This window comes from Antechinus flavipes, chromosome 1 (assembly GCF_016432865.1).
Source record: "Antechinus flavipes isolate AdamAnt ecotype Samford, QLD, Australia chromosome 1, AdamAnt_v2, whole genome shotgun sequence".
In the NCBI taxonomy this organism is placed as follows: domain Eukaryota; kingdom Metazoa; phylum Chordata; class Mammalia; order Dasyuromorphia; family Dasyuridae; genus Antechinus; species Antechinus flavipes.
In genome coordinates this window covers 175837434-175853972 of record NC_067398.1, presented here as the reverse complement: position 1 = coordinate 175853972, position 16539 = coordinate 175837434, and the positions used below count along the sequence as shown (strand labels likewise).

At 35.3% G+C, this 16539-nt stretch overlaps 1 protein-coding gene across 1 annotated transcript in view; it reads left to right on the top strand.

Moving 5' to 3' along the window:
• Positions 1 to 3797: 3797 nt before the first annotated feature.
• The window catches only part of TMEM161B (transmembrane protein 161B), a 109816-nt gene continuing 97074 nt past the window's right edge, over positions 3798 to 16539 (top strand). The window contains exon 1 of the mRNA XM_051993198.1: positions 3798 to 3902. Within this exon, the coding sequence (XP_051849158.1) occupies positions 3900 to 3902 (3 nt within the window). The 5' untranslated portion in view covers positions 3798 to 3899. The remainder of the gene's footprint in view (positions 3903 to 16539) is intronic.

Sequence of the window (16539 nt, the reverse complement as noted above, 5' to 3'; positions counted from 1 at the left end):
TACAAAAGCTTTTTACAAATTCATGAATATATAATAACATGGTACAAATTGTATGCATTAAAAGGCTATGGAAAGTTCACTGTGGAAAGGGTTAGTCGGGAGGGGTTCTAAAGGCAGTCATGTTGGACTTTAAAGGCTTTATAGATGAGAAGATATTTCAATGAATAGCAAACAGCTTAGACATTTAAATCTAAGTTAAAAAAATTGAATATCATAATGAAAGTACAAAACTGCTTAAGATCCTGTATGATAAGAATGTGTTACCTTTTTTTTTTTTTGTTATGTACCATTTCATCATTACGAGAAGGCTTTTAAATGTATGAAATAAATACATAGGATTACAAAGGATTATATTATAGAAATTCTATGATCAAAATATTTTAAAAATTCACAGACCTCAGATTAAGGACCTCTACCCTAAAATAATCCTCAACCATACTTCAACCCATCAGTGTATATTGCTCAGACACCATTTTCTGATATAATCTTTCCCTGATGTCAAATGTTAATGCCCAAACTCCCATGGTACCTTGTCTTTATTTTATGTGTGTATTACATAAATTTATTTTATTGTGGCATGGTAGATAAGTATTGCATGTAAAATCAAAAAGTCAACTTTGTGAATTCAAATCTGAATTGACACCTACTAGATTGTGTGATCCTGAGTAAGTTAGTTAACCCTGTTTGCCTCAGTTCCTTACCTGTAAAATGAACTCAGGAAGGAAATGGCAAACCATTCTAGTATCTTTATCAAGAAAACCCCAAATGGGATCAGTCATCAGTCATACACAACTGAAAGAAATAAATAGTAATGTGTACATTACATTATAAGTTAACATATATAGACACACATTATATGCTGTGTGTGTGTGTATATATATATAGATATAGATATAGATATATATATAGATATATATATATGTATATATATATATATATATAACTTTTTTCTCTTATGTTCTTAGAATGTAAGCTCATTGTGAGGAAAGATCATTTTATTCTTTGTACTTATATTCCCAGTGCTTAGCATATAAGTGCTTAATAAATGATTGACTGAAAGTAAAGGAGTACTTTACCACTTACTTGGTTTTTCCTTCCTGATTTTCCCCTTCCTCTTTTCTTACGAATTCTCTGCCTGTGGTAGAAACTTACATACAGGCAGTTTCTTCATCTATAAAATAGGGAGCTGGATGATCTCTATGGTCCCTTTTGGCTGTAAATCCCATTAGTCCCCTGAGGTTTGTGGGGCTACCACATGCTATAGAATGAAATGGTTTGGGTAAAATATACAAACTTCTACAAATGGATACAAACTGCTCACAATTTGGTCCCATTTTATTAGCGAGCTACTTAGTAATTTGTTGTGATGGGGGGCAGCCAGTCAACTGAAATTAAAGGATACTAACCAGATGTTATCATCATCACAAAGTGGGAGTACTGAACAGGAACCAGAGTGAAGAAACTTCTAGTTTTAGCAATAAACAGTTAAGCAGCTAGACATCTAGTTGTGATTTCCCTTAGGCCTCATTTTTGCTGGAATAAATTCTATTCTGACAAAAAATTGCACCTGACTGGAACATATATGGAGACAGTCTCAAAGAAAATGCCCAATTTAGGAGAATGCATTGTCCTGGATTTGATGTCAAATCTTTTAACTCATAAATTCTTTCCTTCTGTACCTTTTTATGGAGATGGCTGCTGCTTTCAAAAGGAATCAATTACAGTGAGCTCTCAAATGATGACTATCACTCTATGGGTAGCTGCTCCTAGCCCAAGTGCCACTGTAGGGGTAAAAATGGGGCTTCATAAGCAAGATTCCTATAACAATCCGCAGCCTCAGAGAGCCCCATTTCATCACTTTATTTCTACTACATAGTATTACAAGTCTCCATTATCATTCTACTTCATCATCTACTTTGTACATTTCTCTTGTCCCAGGTAACATCCTTTTTTTTTTTTTTTTTTTTTTTCTTTTTGGCCAGGGCTCTCCATCAGAAGCTGATACTAGTGTCTAGTTGAATTACTTGAAGAGGGGAGGTAGGGTGTAATCACTACACTTTTCATTCCAGCATCTTCTCTTGAAGGATCAGTATTTCAACATTCCCAAGAGAAATTGGGACACCTTGAGTATTTTTGAGCTTTAAGGACTTTATGTGTTATTTAGTGACTTTATGGGTTATTTAGTGCAATCCAATTCCCAACAAAGTGATAGTTTTGCTCAAGGTCACATAGTAGGGTCAATATGTGGATCCAAATCTCTACTCCAGATCAAATACTGTTTTTCACTGTACCAGAGCTTTAGGATCAGAAATGCTGTGAGTACCTGGGTGGGGGAACAACCATCATCTGTGCATCCCTGAGCATACTGGTATAGAGAGATTAATTTTCTTCTCTCCTCTTTCCCTCCTCCTGCATTCTATATGGGGTTAAATCACCGCTAGATAGGTCTTTTTTTCCTGAAATCATTCAGCCTGATTTCTTTCCAGTTCAGCAGAATGGCCTTGGGCTAGGATGTTAAGGAGAGAGAGACAATGTCACCTAGCTTTCCCCCTACCTTTTCCATCTTCTCACAACTTACTTCCCAACACAATCTCTTTGTCCAGCAACAAAGGCCTCCTGAGCCGTTACAGAACAAAACACTCTGTTCTGGGATTTTTTGTCTTCCAAACTTTCCCTTCTCTGCCTAGACTGCTTACCTCACTGCTTCCTTTAAGTCTCAACTAAAATCTTACTTTCCATAAGAAACTTTCCTAATGGTTCTCCCTAGTGCTTTCCCTCTTTTAATTATTTCCTATTTATATTCTATATACAGCTTGCTTATTTGTTTTCATGTTGTCTAAGACCGATTGAAAGCTCCTAGAGGGCAACTGTCTTTTACCTCTTTTTGTATCCTCCTCGTTTACCACCACAAACAGTACGGGCGAATTAAATGCTAATCGATTGATTCTCTCATCCTATGTCCTCCCCGTTTCCGTAAATAACAAGAAAATTGTCGGCCAAAGTCAAAAGACCGATTCAACAATCCTAGCCTTCTCCTCGCCAAGATAGAAAGGTCAGAGGGGTAAAGTTATTAAGGGCAAGAAAGTCATCATGAGAAAGTACTGGACTGGAAATCCTTGGGGGCGTGTTCAAGCAGTTAAATAAAATCACTTGGACACAAGAGATATCCGAGAACTGCGGAAGAAAAACATTTACGAGCAGATGTCTTTCAGAAACAGGCAAGCGGGCAACCTTCAGAGGGAGGGACACCTAACTGAGAAACCTGCTCAGGTGTTGCAATCATGGGGGTGCTGGTGCAGGGAACTGTTCTAGCCACGTGTGCCCAAGTGAAAAGAGGAAAGGGAGCCTGGCTTGTCTTTCGTCTCCCGGGGCCGGTCACACCTTCAGCTTCATAGAATGCGATCTTTGCAGCTCCAGCAGTTGCTCATCACTTGGGTACGGCAACCGTTCTCTTCCTTTGGGTTCCGAAAGGCGCCGCGAATCCAGCCGCACGCACGCGCATGCTCATATGCCAGGTAACTCGCGCGTCCGCAGCTCCTCCGCCACTTCTAGCCGGGCAGCCGCAGTCTCCCTCTTCCCTCCTCCCTTCCAGGCGCCGGCGCCGAGGACAGGCCCCCTTTCGACGTAGTCCCCTCCCCCTCTCCAAAGTCTAGGGGGTTCCTACGGAAGTCCTTTTTTGTAGAAGGCGCCCCTGCGTCCGCTCGCTGGCTGCGTGCCGCGAAGTCGGCTCAGCGTGTATCTGGAGAGGCGGGACTTCCTGTCCCGCGCTCTCTCGTTTTCCGCCTGGAGCCGGAAGACCCCCCGCTCCTGGAAGGAGTCAGAAATTCCCGGACGGGAAGGTGAAACATTCAGGATCGTCCCGGGGAAAACCGAAGGTGGGATCACCTTGCTCCAGCGCCATGGTGAGTCTGCGTATTCAAGGAAGCGCGGGATTGGGGTGCATACAAATTGATGGGAGGCGGGTGAGACCCAAGTGACAAGCCCCGGAGGCGGAGCCCACCCGGCTTCTCGTCCTACTCTGCAGGTGGCTGTAGGTCTCAGGGCTCTGGCAGAGGCATCCCTCACAGTCATCATCGGTGGGTAAGGTACTAATGGTATTTCTGTTTGCTTCCCAAGTTTCCATTGGGAAACTAGCATATTTGAGATCGAGAAAAACCCTGCTCAGCAGACATCTATTAAATACCTACTGTACGCTGAGTTGAGATGAGACAAGGACTTTGATGTCAGTAATCAAAGTCTCGGGATGTATGATCTGCGCCTATGGGAGAAGACCCACTCTATATCTTATCAGAAAATAGGATGGTTAAAAAAAAAAAGCCATTCTTAAGAGTACAAAAATGGATGTAAAATATTTTCTTTACGTAGTAGGTATATTTTCCTTCTCCAATTAGGAATAGTAGTAAAATCAGTCCCCCAAATCTTTAGACTTGAAAGGGTTTGATGCTTGTGCTAAAGCTGTTGTACCAGCATCTGCATAAACTGCCTGCCCTCGGTGAATGTTAACCTTTATTTGATACTTTTTCAGGGTCAAGTTTGGGATGTCCAGAAAATGCATCTATAAGGGGTTGGGTTTTTTGTTTATCCACCTCTAAAAGATTTGGAAGTCTAAATCATAACAAAGTGTACTATAAGACCCTTTAGTTCATATTTAATTTTGTACTTCTTTTGGTATTTGCTGCTTAGATTGTATCATTGTATATTGAATGGATAAGTTGGCAGTGTGATGTAATGGAGAAAACATTGGATTGGGAGTCAGAGAACCTGTGTTTGAGTACAGTTTCAGCTATTTACTGCTGACCTTGAGCAAACATTTAACCTTCTAGAACTTCAGTTTCCTTATCTTATTGAGTTAAATGACCTCTAAACTTTCTTTCAGCCTTAAGTTCTGTGATACAGTATAAAATGAATAATCCAATTAGGTGAGTTAGTGCACTATTTTCTTTGGAAAACTTGTTCATTTGCTCACTCAATTTAAATAGCTTAAAGGACTAGACTTTTATCTTCACCATGAAAAAAGGGGATAATTTACATAATTAAAGATTTAAAAAAAAAAAAAAAAGACTGTATATTTATTGAACATTTCCCAGAATACTAAAATTAGTGGGCCACCCAGTGAATCTTTTAAAAAGTAAATTTGAGTCCAAAAGGTTATTAGTTTTGATAAAGGCTGCATCTATGAAATGTTTTTTTTTTTCCCCTTAAGAAAAAAGATACACTGAAAAGTGACACTGAGTATCATGCTCCAGTTTTATACAAACCAATCATGAAAGGAGAAAGTGTTTCCTTAGACACATTTAGTACCACCTGCTGTGTTAAAGATGAAAATTCAAATAGCTTCTATCATACTTTTAAATTAATTCATAGGACAGATCCATAATGAACTTTAAGATCAGTTATAATGTATATCAGTTATTGGATGAACGATCATATCACTCCAGAAAGCAATAATGAGCCTTATTATCATAGATCTAAACTAGTAGCATTTTTTATGTTCTGTCATAACCTTACCTTTAGCCTTAGTTTCTCCACCTGTGAAGTGGGTTAGAGATCTACTGACATTTTTTGTGCTGTCAGTTAACTTTAGTTTTAGTTTCTTCATCTGTGAAGAGGGCTACAGATACACATCTGCTTACTTCTGACCTGAATCACTTCGTTTTTGTGGAAGTGAGAAGTAAGTTAGATTTCTCCAGTCTAAAATTATATTCCAGAGTTTAAAACTTTAAAACTTATATTGCTATCAGAAGTTATATCTATAACTTTTTTATAAAACCTCAGAACTTTGTCCTTGATGAACAAAGGAGAATATACTGCATATTTCTGTACATAAACTTGATCTAATTATTGTTGCCACTGCTTGGCATTTTCAGTTCATTAGAATTGGCTTCTTCTCTAGTTTATTTTTTCCTTCATTCTATCTACATTTCCTTATTTGGATGTGTTTGTTTTTTAGTTCTCATAACTATTACCTTAAATACTATGGTGTAATGCTCATTTACTCTTTTTTTTCTCATAAATGAATTTATATTTTTTTAAAGTTAAGATATTCTGCTTTCCTTTTTTCTGATGTCATATGCATCCAAATCAACTGGTATATGTAACTAAGAACAATATTCTTAATATGTTTAATAAATGGGGAAAAATTTTAAAGACTTGGGATTTTTTTTTAAGTTTCATTCTATTTTTTTGAAAACTTAGCAAAGAAATAAAAGACTAGTCTTCTTTGGTTATGTATCAAAAAGAAAATGAAAAAATAAATGCAGCCAGTTTATAAAACATAAATCATAATGTTTTTGACCAACTTTAAAGTATTTTCTAGACAGGAGAAACGGATTAGGAAATTGAATCTACAAATTAGCAATATAATCTAATTATTTTACCTTTGAAGGTTAAATTATAATTTCTTCTTTTCAGTTTATTAAAAATTCTAAGGCCATTTCCCCCCCCTAATATATAGATTCATTTTGTCGACTTTGGAGAAAAAAATTTAAATTTAAACAGATTTGGTTCTTGAAAATCAAAGGAATTTTCAAAGTTGATTTTAACAAACATTATACTGTGTAGTGTAATGTGTTAGGTCCTGAAAGAACATTTCTTATAAAAATCTTAAATTACAACAAATGGCAACCTTGAACAAAAGTTTGTCAAACTTTGAATAGCTCTTGTTTGCATTCAAAGTTTAGCACACAATTCATGAAAGGAGCTTGCTTTTAGACTTATTAGAGAAGAGGACAGGTCTTAGGTATCAAGTCACAAGGGTACTATTTTTTTTGAGCCATGTAACTATATAATTTTACTCTTTAAAAGAAATAACTTTTAAAGATTTAATACTGTGAATACTTTAAAAGTTTTAATTAGGATAGGTTTATATTGTTTTTTGGCAGATAATTATTTAATTAAATTCGTTTTCAGGCATGATGTCCCATACTTGTAATCCTAGTTACTGGGGTGGTATCTCTTAAGCTCTTAAGCTCAGAAGTTTCAAATTGTAGTGGGCTATACTGATTGGGTGTCCTGCACTAAATATGATAATAAAATGTTGAGCTCCCTGAAGCTGTGGGTCCAATGGGTTGCCTAAGAAGTACCTAAGAAGAAGAAATGAACAGGTCAGACCTATTATTAGTAATAGTAGGATTAGACATTTGAAGAGACCCTTCATTTCCATCATGGACAAGAAGGAAAGATCCAGTTTTAAATAAATTTAAAAACTTAAATATTTTAAATAAATATTATTTAAATTTAAATAAAAATTTCTTTAAAGAAAATTGTTACTTACTTTTTAAAATTTGTAAATCAGCGTTTTAGGATGTAAATATGTATTTATTTTACTTCACATTTTAACGTCATTTTCCTATGTCTGAAAGGACAAAAACAAATGGTTCACTTGTTAAAGGAGGATAAGAAGTTGAATTTAGTCTTTAGTTTTGTAATTAAAAGAAATACTTCTATGCTACACTTTTATTGTAAAACAGTTTATAAAAGCAATAGAAATATGTAGCGATAATAAAATATATGAAAATTTGTTGAATGAATGACTGTTAAAATCTTTCTCTCTTTAAGACCAGGTATTAGGATTATCATAAATTCTTCCCTAAACGATTTAAATGAATGTAGGGCTTCTTCCTTCCTTTTTACACAAATCAAATTCTTAATATACTATGGATTTTCTGTGTTTAAACAAATGGGCTAACTGAAGAGGACACAGACAAAAGTGAAACAGTTCTTGCCTTCAGTGAGCTTATATTCAAATAGAAAATATACATATGTTTGTGCATGTATATGTGTGTGTGTGTATACATACATAGATGTTTTCATATACAGGACGTTCCAAAAGTTTTATTATAGTTTTAGACTTTAATAATAAGCAAATTCAATGCAAGGTGATTTGGAGAGGACTGGTGCTGGCAGCTGGTAAGATTCAGTAAAGACTTTGTTTAGATAGTGGTGCTTAAACTGAGTTTCCTGGGCATGGGAAATAGCTATGTAAAGGCATGGAGATGGGATAGATGTCATTTCTGAAGAAAAGTGAGCCTATCAATCTGATGAGCATAGAGCAAAGAGAATGTGTAGGAAGAATGGAGAAGTGGGAAGAGGTTTATGTCAGATAAGTTTATTTAATATTTGATCCTAGAAGTAATAGAGGCTATTGAAGTTGGGGTGGGGAGTTGTTGGATTTTTATGAATGAATTATTACATTCTACCTTGTCTCATGCTCATACTTTTCTTATTAACTTGTAAAAATTTTGAGGGAAGATATTATGGTTGTTTTTAATTTTGTCACTGAGTGGTTAGTCTATTTGTTGTTTTAAATGGGATGTGTGTCATTATTACCTTACTAGGCCATAAGGTGGGGGATACCCTGTCCTGACATTTTTCTTCTTATATTAACTATGTATTAAGCACCGTGAAGAGAGGGAATTAAACATTTATATTGCACATACTCTTTGTGAGGTACTGTGCTAAGTGCTTTGAAAATATTATTTTATTTGATCCACATAATAACCTTATGAGCTAAGTGCTATTATTTTCATTTTATAGTACAGGACACTGAGGCAGGCAGCAGTTAAATGATATTTAAGATGCCAGGTCCTCAGCTTCTGTGATCTAGTTTTATTAATCCTGATATTATAGTCTGAGACTAATATGGGGATGTTTCATCATAAAACTAAATATGGGCCCAAATGGTATTTATAGAGATTGGAACTCGCGAAAAGTTAAGGTAAAGGCAATGAAAATGAGCTTACATTTGAACTAGATGACCTATAAGTTTTTTCTGTGCTTTTATATATCTTTATTGTACATCTTTGGTGTTTGTTTTTAAACAAATTTTAAACAAATTACAGATCTATTTATATTCATGTTAACATGAATGTAATGGAATTTTTATTCAGAGCTACAAATTGGTATGCCTGTATCACTTTCATTTGTAGAACAGTTGATCCAACTCATTGATAATGGTTTTTGTGGAGTCTTCCTTCAGGAGAGTGGGAAGGGGATGAGTGAAAAACAATGTTATTGAGCAGGTTGTCCTCAGCAGTCTTTTTGAGTACAGAGTAAGGGAGATGGACTAGGTAATATCTAAATTCTTTTCTAGCTTTTAATATTTTTATGAACGTGGTCTTAAGGATGTGGCCTACATGTTTTTATGCTGTTACTATTTACTTTTGACTAGGATTTTCCTTCTCTTCTCATTGCAAAAGCATATAATAGCATATATTTCCTACTATGGAGTAAGCCCCTCTTAGTAAGTTTTCTAAGAAGTTTCCGCAAATTGGTAACAGTAGTAACACATAGGATAGAAAATCATCCCTCTATTCTTTCTCAAAAATTTTTTTCTCTTAATGGAAGAAAATTCTTTGGGGTTTACTGTCCAATCTTGGGAGGTAATTAATGGTCTCCTTCATTGATCATTTAAAAATAGAATCTGGATAACTATTTGTTGGTAGTGTTTATAGGAGGAATCTGTTAAGCTGTTGGGATGCTTATTTAATATACAATATTAGATATGGTAAACACTTATGAGTATGGCCAAACCAGATTATAATGAGAATTTGGAAAATTTTAACAAAATAAATATAAATACAATAAAAAACAAATAATGTTAATATGCCCATAAAAGAATCCTTACTCTAGTTTAATGCCCTCTGTTTCTGTTTTGAGTTTGATGTATTAGATCACCTCTGAGATTCTTTACAACTTTTAAGATTCTATGATTCTGCCACTTAGGTAATCAGTCTTTGGGGTAGTGGACTGAAATACTGTCATAATACCATCCACTTTTCAGATAAACTCTGGGCGCTGAGGAAGTTGCTGAATAGTTTAGAAGAAAAGTAGAAGAAGTAGAAGCATGGTTTTCTTCCCTTCCTCATCATGAGTGGCCATCCATGATAAACTCTAGTCTTAGAGTGGGTTCAGGATTGTGGGAGGATTAATGGTTGGGGGGGGAGGGGCGGTATTAGATGAGAAAGGGTTAGTGAGAGATGAATATGTGTATGTTTTCAATCCTTAATAGTAGGAATTTCTTTTATTTCTCTGATGTGTGATTCTTGGAATGTCTTGTGGTCTCCTGAAGCCATCTTTTTAAATTGCTGTAGGCTACTGTCATTCAGATGCCAATGTGCCTTGTACCTTAGACTATAGAAATGGCTTTTTAGGAAAGTACTTCAAAATAGTTAAGACTTTAAAGAACACAAGCAGCAATCAGTATTTGACTAACCAAATGCTAGGCTGTGATTACTTTGTTTCTTTGATAAGCTAATGTACTTACCATTTTTAAGCTAAGGGACAGTATTTTTGTTATGTTTCTAAATTACTTATCAGTTATTTTATGTGGTTATATAAATAACACTCTTAACAAGGAATTAATTTTTTTTTCACAATAAATATCATTATAAGCTCCAACAATTAACTAAGGCTTTTGGCTTTACTTTCCCTTTTCTCAGTCATATCTTCCTGCTTGATTTTTAGGAAAATTAATCCTTTTGGAGTTTAATGAGGCAAGGCAAACACTCAAAAACTTTATAAGGAATGTTTAATTTTCTTTTCTTAAGTCTGAAAAAAACAACAAAGAGTAAACAGATAACGGGCATTTCTAAAAGGTGAGTGAGCCTGAATTATTTATGATGTAACTTTGTTGTTTGTTCTTTAGGAACACTGCTTGTATGAGGCAGTTGGGCTTTCCACATAAAGTTCTGGGAGAAGGAACAGAAGAGACTAGGACTTGATCTTACAAAGCAGGAGGAAATTATGTAGATAATTTGAAGTAGCTTGGACTGGTGAGTTGGGTTAGAGGTTAAATTTGTGGAGGAAAGATTTGGCAAAATTTGGGGGAAATTGAGGAACATATAAAGAATAAAGTGATTTCCTTGCCCAGATAGCAATACAGATTCTCTTTCTGAGTTGTAAATGAGATGAGATCAAAGATACTTAAGACACTTATAAAGGAATTAAAAGAGGGTTAAGGAGTGAAACCTGGCGGAAGGATAACTTGAATTTAGTTGGTAAGACAATAAGATAAGTAAGAAAAGACAAGTGAATAATTAAAATGTTAATTAAATTGATAAAATGGTCTTAGGGAAACGAACAATTGAAATGTGTGACTGTGGAGGTATTGAAAAATAATTTTATCTTAGAAAGACTTAAATGAACTGATGCTGAGTGAAGTGAGCAGAACCAAGAGAACATTGTACACAGTAATTACAAGATTGTGTGATGATCAGCTATGAAGTACTTGACTCTTTTCAAGAATGAAGTAATAGATTAAAAATGTTTATATGGAAAGTGAGGAAAAGTGCTCTTCATATCCAGAGAAAGAATTGGGGAGACTGAATGTGGATCAAAGCAGAATATTTCCAACTTGTTTTTAAAATTGTTGTTTGTTTGCTTTTTTACCTTTTGATGTGCAGCATGATGAATATGGAAATATGTTTGGAGGAATTGCACATTTAACTTATTTCTATTGCTTGCTACCTTGGGGAGGGGAGAGGAAGACAGGGAAAAAATTTTGGAACACAAAAGTATTGCAAGTATTTGGAAAAATAAAATACTATTAAAAAAAGAAAGGAATTTTAAATTTTTTTTTGTTAAAAGTTCAATAGGGTTCTTATGATTGATGAATGAACAACTCTTAAGTTAATGAAAGAAAATAGATGAGAAAATCTCAGTTATGGAAGTAGGGAAAGAAATTTTTTATAGTGACTTGCAACATTGTGCTATGTTTGTATTTTGGTTCCAGTGACATGGAACTATTACGTTAATTTATTATGTTAACTATATTTTAAGTTTAGGCTGTTTCTTTTCTTGGGTGAGAATGTGATGAGACTCAAAAGATAACTTCTTTCTTTACAACCAGATATATGGCTTAGGGGATTAGTGTTCCCCTGAGGTTGAAGACGAGGTTTTTGATCTAACGTTAAACAGAATAGAAAGAAAATAAAAAGATGGTTGTATAATTAGAGCATTTAAAAAAAAAAAAGACTTGAAGATCTTTTAGCTTTTTAGAAAAAGTTTCTTTTTATTTTCAGTTCTGAATTCTCTCCCCAGTTGTCACCATTCCAATGAGAGAGCAAGAAAAACAAGACTTGTTGGACATGTGGAATCAAGCAAAACAAATTCTTGAATTAGCCACATCCAAAAAAGAAATCTTCAAAGCTTCCGCCTTCATTTTGAGTTTACTTTCTCTCTCTATCCATGAGTCTTCTGGAATTGTAGTTGATTTTGGTATTGATAAGAAATCCTAGTCTTTCAAACTTGTTTATTTTTACTTTGTTATTGTTATAGAAATTGTTCTTTTGGTTTTGCTCACTACACTTTGCATCAGTTCATACAAATCATACCAGGTATATCTGAAATTGTCTCCATCATTTCTTAGAACACATACAGACATGTTCAATCATTACCCAATTGATGGATGTTCCTTTGCTTTCCAATTTTTTGCTACCATGAAAAGAGATACTATAAATATTTTTTGTATATTGGTATTCTTTTTCTGTTTTTTTTTTTTTAATCTTTTGGGGAGTATAGACCCATTAGTATTACTAGGTATGCATTTTAAAAACTTTTGGGCATAATTCCAAAATACTTTACAAAATGGCTGGGCTATTTCACATCTCCACCAGTAATCTATTAATATATTCCTCTTCCCTTCTCTTCTATCCCCCATTGCTCCTTCAGCATTTGGCATTTTCCTTCCCCCGCCCCCCCCCCCCCCCCCCTCCCCCCCCCCCCCCCCGCTTTTAAAATTCAGTCAGTTTTGCTAGTTTGATGTGGTACTTGATGGCCTTTTTGAAGGAAAAGTAAGTTGATATCTGTGAGGACAAAGCTGCCTGCCCTCCCAAGAGTGATAGCTCAACTAGTATTTTTCATTTTTATTACCTACTAGAAAGAATTAACCTTTCTTTATCTTGGAAATGACACAGAAAAAATGAAAAAAAAAGTCTAATTGTTGCCCAATTTAGAAAGAGAGGAAGAAGAAAAAAAGGGGATCAAGAGAGAAAGAGAGCACACAAATAGCTGTCTTGATGAATTCAAGTGTTCTAGCCCAGATGAAATGCATCTTTAAGTCCTGAAAGAACAAATAAATATTGAGAGTATATTATTGGTAATATTGACAAATGTCCTGATTTTCAAAAAAGGGAAAAAAATAGAGTCTGCAAACGAGCCCAATGAGCTTGACTTTGGTTTCTGGGAAAATTTTACATATCTTTGGAAAATGATTAGCAAGCATTAAGAAAGGAAAACAGTGATTGCAAAGAGCCGGCAATCTTCATTAAGGTCAGGAATTGCCATCTCAATCTAATTTCTTTTGACAGGATTCCTGAGTTGGTTAAGATAATTATATTGTTATAAAAATTGAAAGTTATATATTTGGGAAATATGCAGTGGGAAAGAGAGTAATCCATTGTGTATTAGGTAATATGCTCAGTGACTACAGATGTAGTTAATAAAAAGAAAGTCTCTGCCTTCAAGGAACTTATATTGTAATGGGAAGGAAAAAGTATTCAAAAGGAAGGGAGGAAAGGGAAGAGAAAGAAGAGAGGTAACCTGAGTAGGGGCATTATATTATTTGCTGTTAAAACCTGGTAGAGCAAGCAGATGTGAAGTGGAGAGTGGGTTCAAAAGATAAGTTTTTACTAGTTATAAAGGAAGGCTTTGGGAGGAGTTTGATATTCTACTTTCTAGGCTTCTTCTAATCAGAGAAGTGAGGAGACTGAGGGATTTAGTATTATTTAAGGCTAGAATTAGCTTAGTGATGATTTTTAGAGGTGGTGAGTTTAATCTGGAAACAGCATCTTTATCCCTGGAGTTGAAATCAGGCAGCAGAAGATTCCAAATGGCATTTAATGGTTTAATGTCCATTAATTTCTCCAGTGGACTACTTCATTGAGTTTTGATTTATCTGATTTTATCAGTGATTTTCATAAAATGAATAGATGTTATGCTCATTGAATTTATAATTGCTACAAAACTAGGAATGATAGCTAAATATAGCATATGAAAATCAAATTAAAAAATGAACTTAACAGGCTAGAGTATTGTACTGAAATTCAGTCAAGATAATTGTAGACTTGTACTTGGACACAGAAAATCAACTGTACCAACTGTACAAACACTGTACAAATTTGTACAAACATTAGGTGTGTGAAGCACCAGTTCTAAAGCATATCTAAGGGTTTAGCAAATTCAGTATGAGATTGCTCTGTAATATGGACTAATGTGATTTTGGATTTCATTAAGAAGCAGCATATAGTTTTCAAGAATAGAGATGTGATAGTCCCAAATTCTGTTGAGGGCAATACCATCGTTTTACCCTTTTTTCCAACATCTAATCTCTTGTCAAGTCTTGTCATTTTTACTTTCATAATAACTCTCATATATGTCCCCTTCTCTCCATTCTCCCAGCCACTACTCTAGTTTAGGTCTTTGTCATACTTACTTGGATTATTGCAGTAACCTTGTAATTTGTCTCCTTGCCTTAATTTGCTCCTCATTCCACATTTTGCACATAGCAATTTCTTTACATGTTGTATACCTCTAGTAGAAAGCAAACTCCTGAAGCAGCTACACCCAGAGAAAGAACACTGGGAGATGAATATAAACTGCTTGCATTTTTGTTTTTCTTCCCGGGTTATTTATACCCTCTGAATTCAATTCTCCCTGTGCAGCAAGAAAACTGTTCGGTTCTGCACACATATATTGTATCTAGTATATACTGTAACCCATTCAACATGTAAAGGACTGCTTGCCATCTGGGGGAAGGGGTGGAGGGAGGGAGGGGAAAAATTGGAACAGAAGTGAATGCAAGGGATAATGCTGTAAAAATTACCCTGGCATGCGTTCTATCAATAAAAAGTTATTAAAAAAAAAAAAAAGAAAGAAAGAAAGCAAACTCCTGTAAGGCAATTGTTACTTCTGCCTTTCTTTGTTCCCTTTGTACTTAGCCTTATGCCTGGCACATGGACCTCATCTAGAGCATTGTGTTTTATCACAGTTTAAGTAGGACATTGCTGAGTTGAAGAGTATCCAGAAAAGAGTTATGGCAAGAGTGGGGGGAAGGTGAGCAGGTGGTTTTCTAACCCACAAAGGATATATCTGTAGCTTCTGAGCTATTTTTCCTACTTTTTAGACATGGGAATGATCTACAAATGATTATCAAGAATATGTATAAAGAAAGATAAAGAAAGAAGAGACTTGTGTTTTTTAGGTGACTCCTGAAAGGTAGAAAGGTAGAAATTGGTATGTGCAAAATACATACACAACAGATGGAAGGTAATTTTGAAAGAGAATGCTGTGGTATCACTGAGATCATGAAAAGATTCCTATAAGTTTTATTAGAGTTTTTTATTGCTAGCAGCAAAGTGTAAAAGTTGAGTAGAGTGTGGGGTTTGAGGGACTAGGTAGAGACTTTTGCTTCTTTCCTCTTTTCCAAAACACTTGAGTTTTTTCAATTTAACAGTAAATGACTTTGAGGAAAGACAAAAACCAGTTAGAACTTTTTGTTGTTGTTGTTGCTAAGGCAGTTGGGTCAAGTGACTTGCCTAGTATCACACAGCTAGGAAGTGTTAAGTGTCAGCGGCCAGATTTGAATTCAGGTCCTCTTGACTTCAGGGCTTGTGCTCTATTCATCGTGTCATCTATCTGCCCCCAGTTAGAACTTTGAGCTGTCTTGGGGATTCATTTCAATTCATCAAGATTTATTTTGTGTCTCCTCTGTGCCAGGCATGGTGCCATGTCATGGAAATACAAAGATTATTAAAGGGGATTATACAATCCACTTTCCTCCAGGACCTTAGATGGTATTGTAGGAGCTGCTAATGGATGGAAGTGCTCCTCTTCATTTGGTGGTCTTGAGATGGAAGCTGTATGATTATTTACCAAGAATGCAGTGGAGGGCATTCTTATTCAATAGACAATTGGAGTAGATGGCCTATGATGTCCTTTCTAATACTGAAATTCTGACATTCTGAAAGTTTTTGAATGAAGTCACTTAACCACTCTGGTCCTCATTTTCATCATTTATACAATGAGAAGGTAGAGATTAGAAGGCTTCTGAAGTCTTTTCCAGCACTGAATCTATTATAACTTTCTCTGGTTCTATGTCATAGACAGAGGAGAAGACGACTTTTTGAAGCTTGGATCATTTAAAGAAGGAAAGGTACAAGTTGTGTGAGAAGGACTAATTTCTTAGAGTAGGGAGGGGAAGTATTGGATTGGAGGGAGTAGTGTCAATTCATGTCTCTAACTTGGGTGACTAGAGAACAAATTAGACTGAACAAAGCATTTTAGAGATGGGAGGGTCAGGGATTAAACAAAAGTTTAATTTCAAAATGAGGAAAACACTTCTGAAGAGGAGGGCTTATGCCTTGTATCAGGGATAAGCTTTTAAGCATGAAAAATCCATCATAGATATACTTAGGTTTTGAGTAAACAGTTATGACAGCATTTTGGGGGACAAATACAAGCATTACTGGATTTTGTAGGATTAGTCTCTTAAGTTACTAGAATTAGTGAGTCTTGTGATTATGTCAAATTGTTAGGGTCATT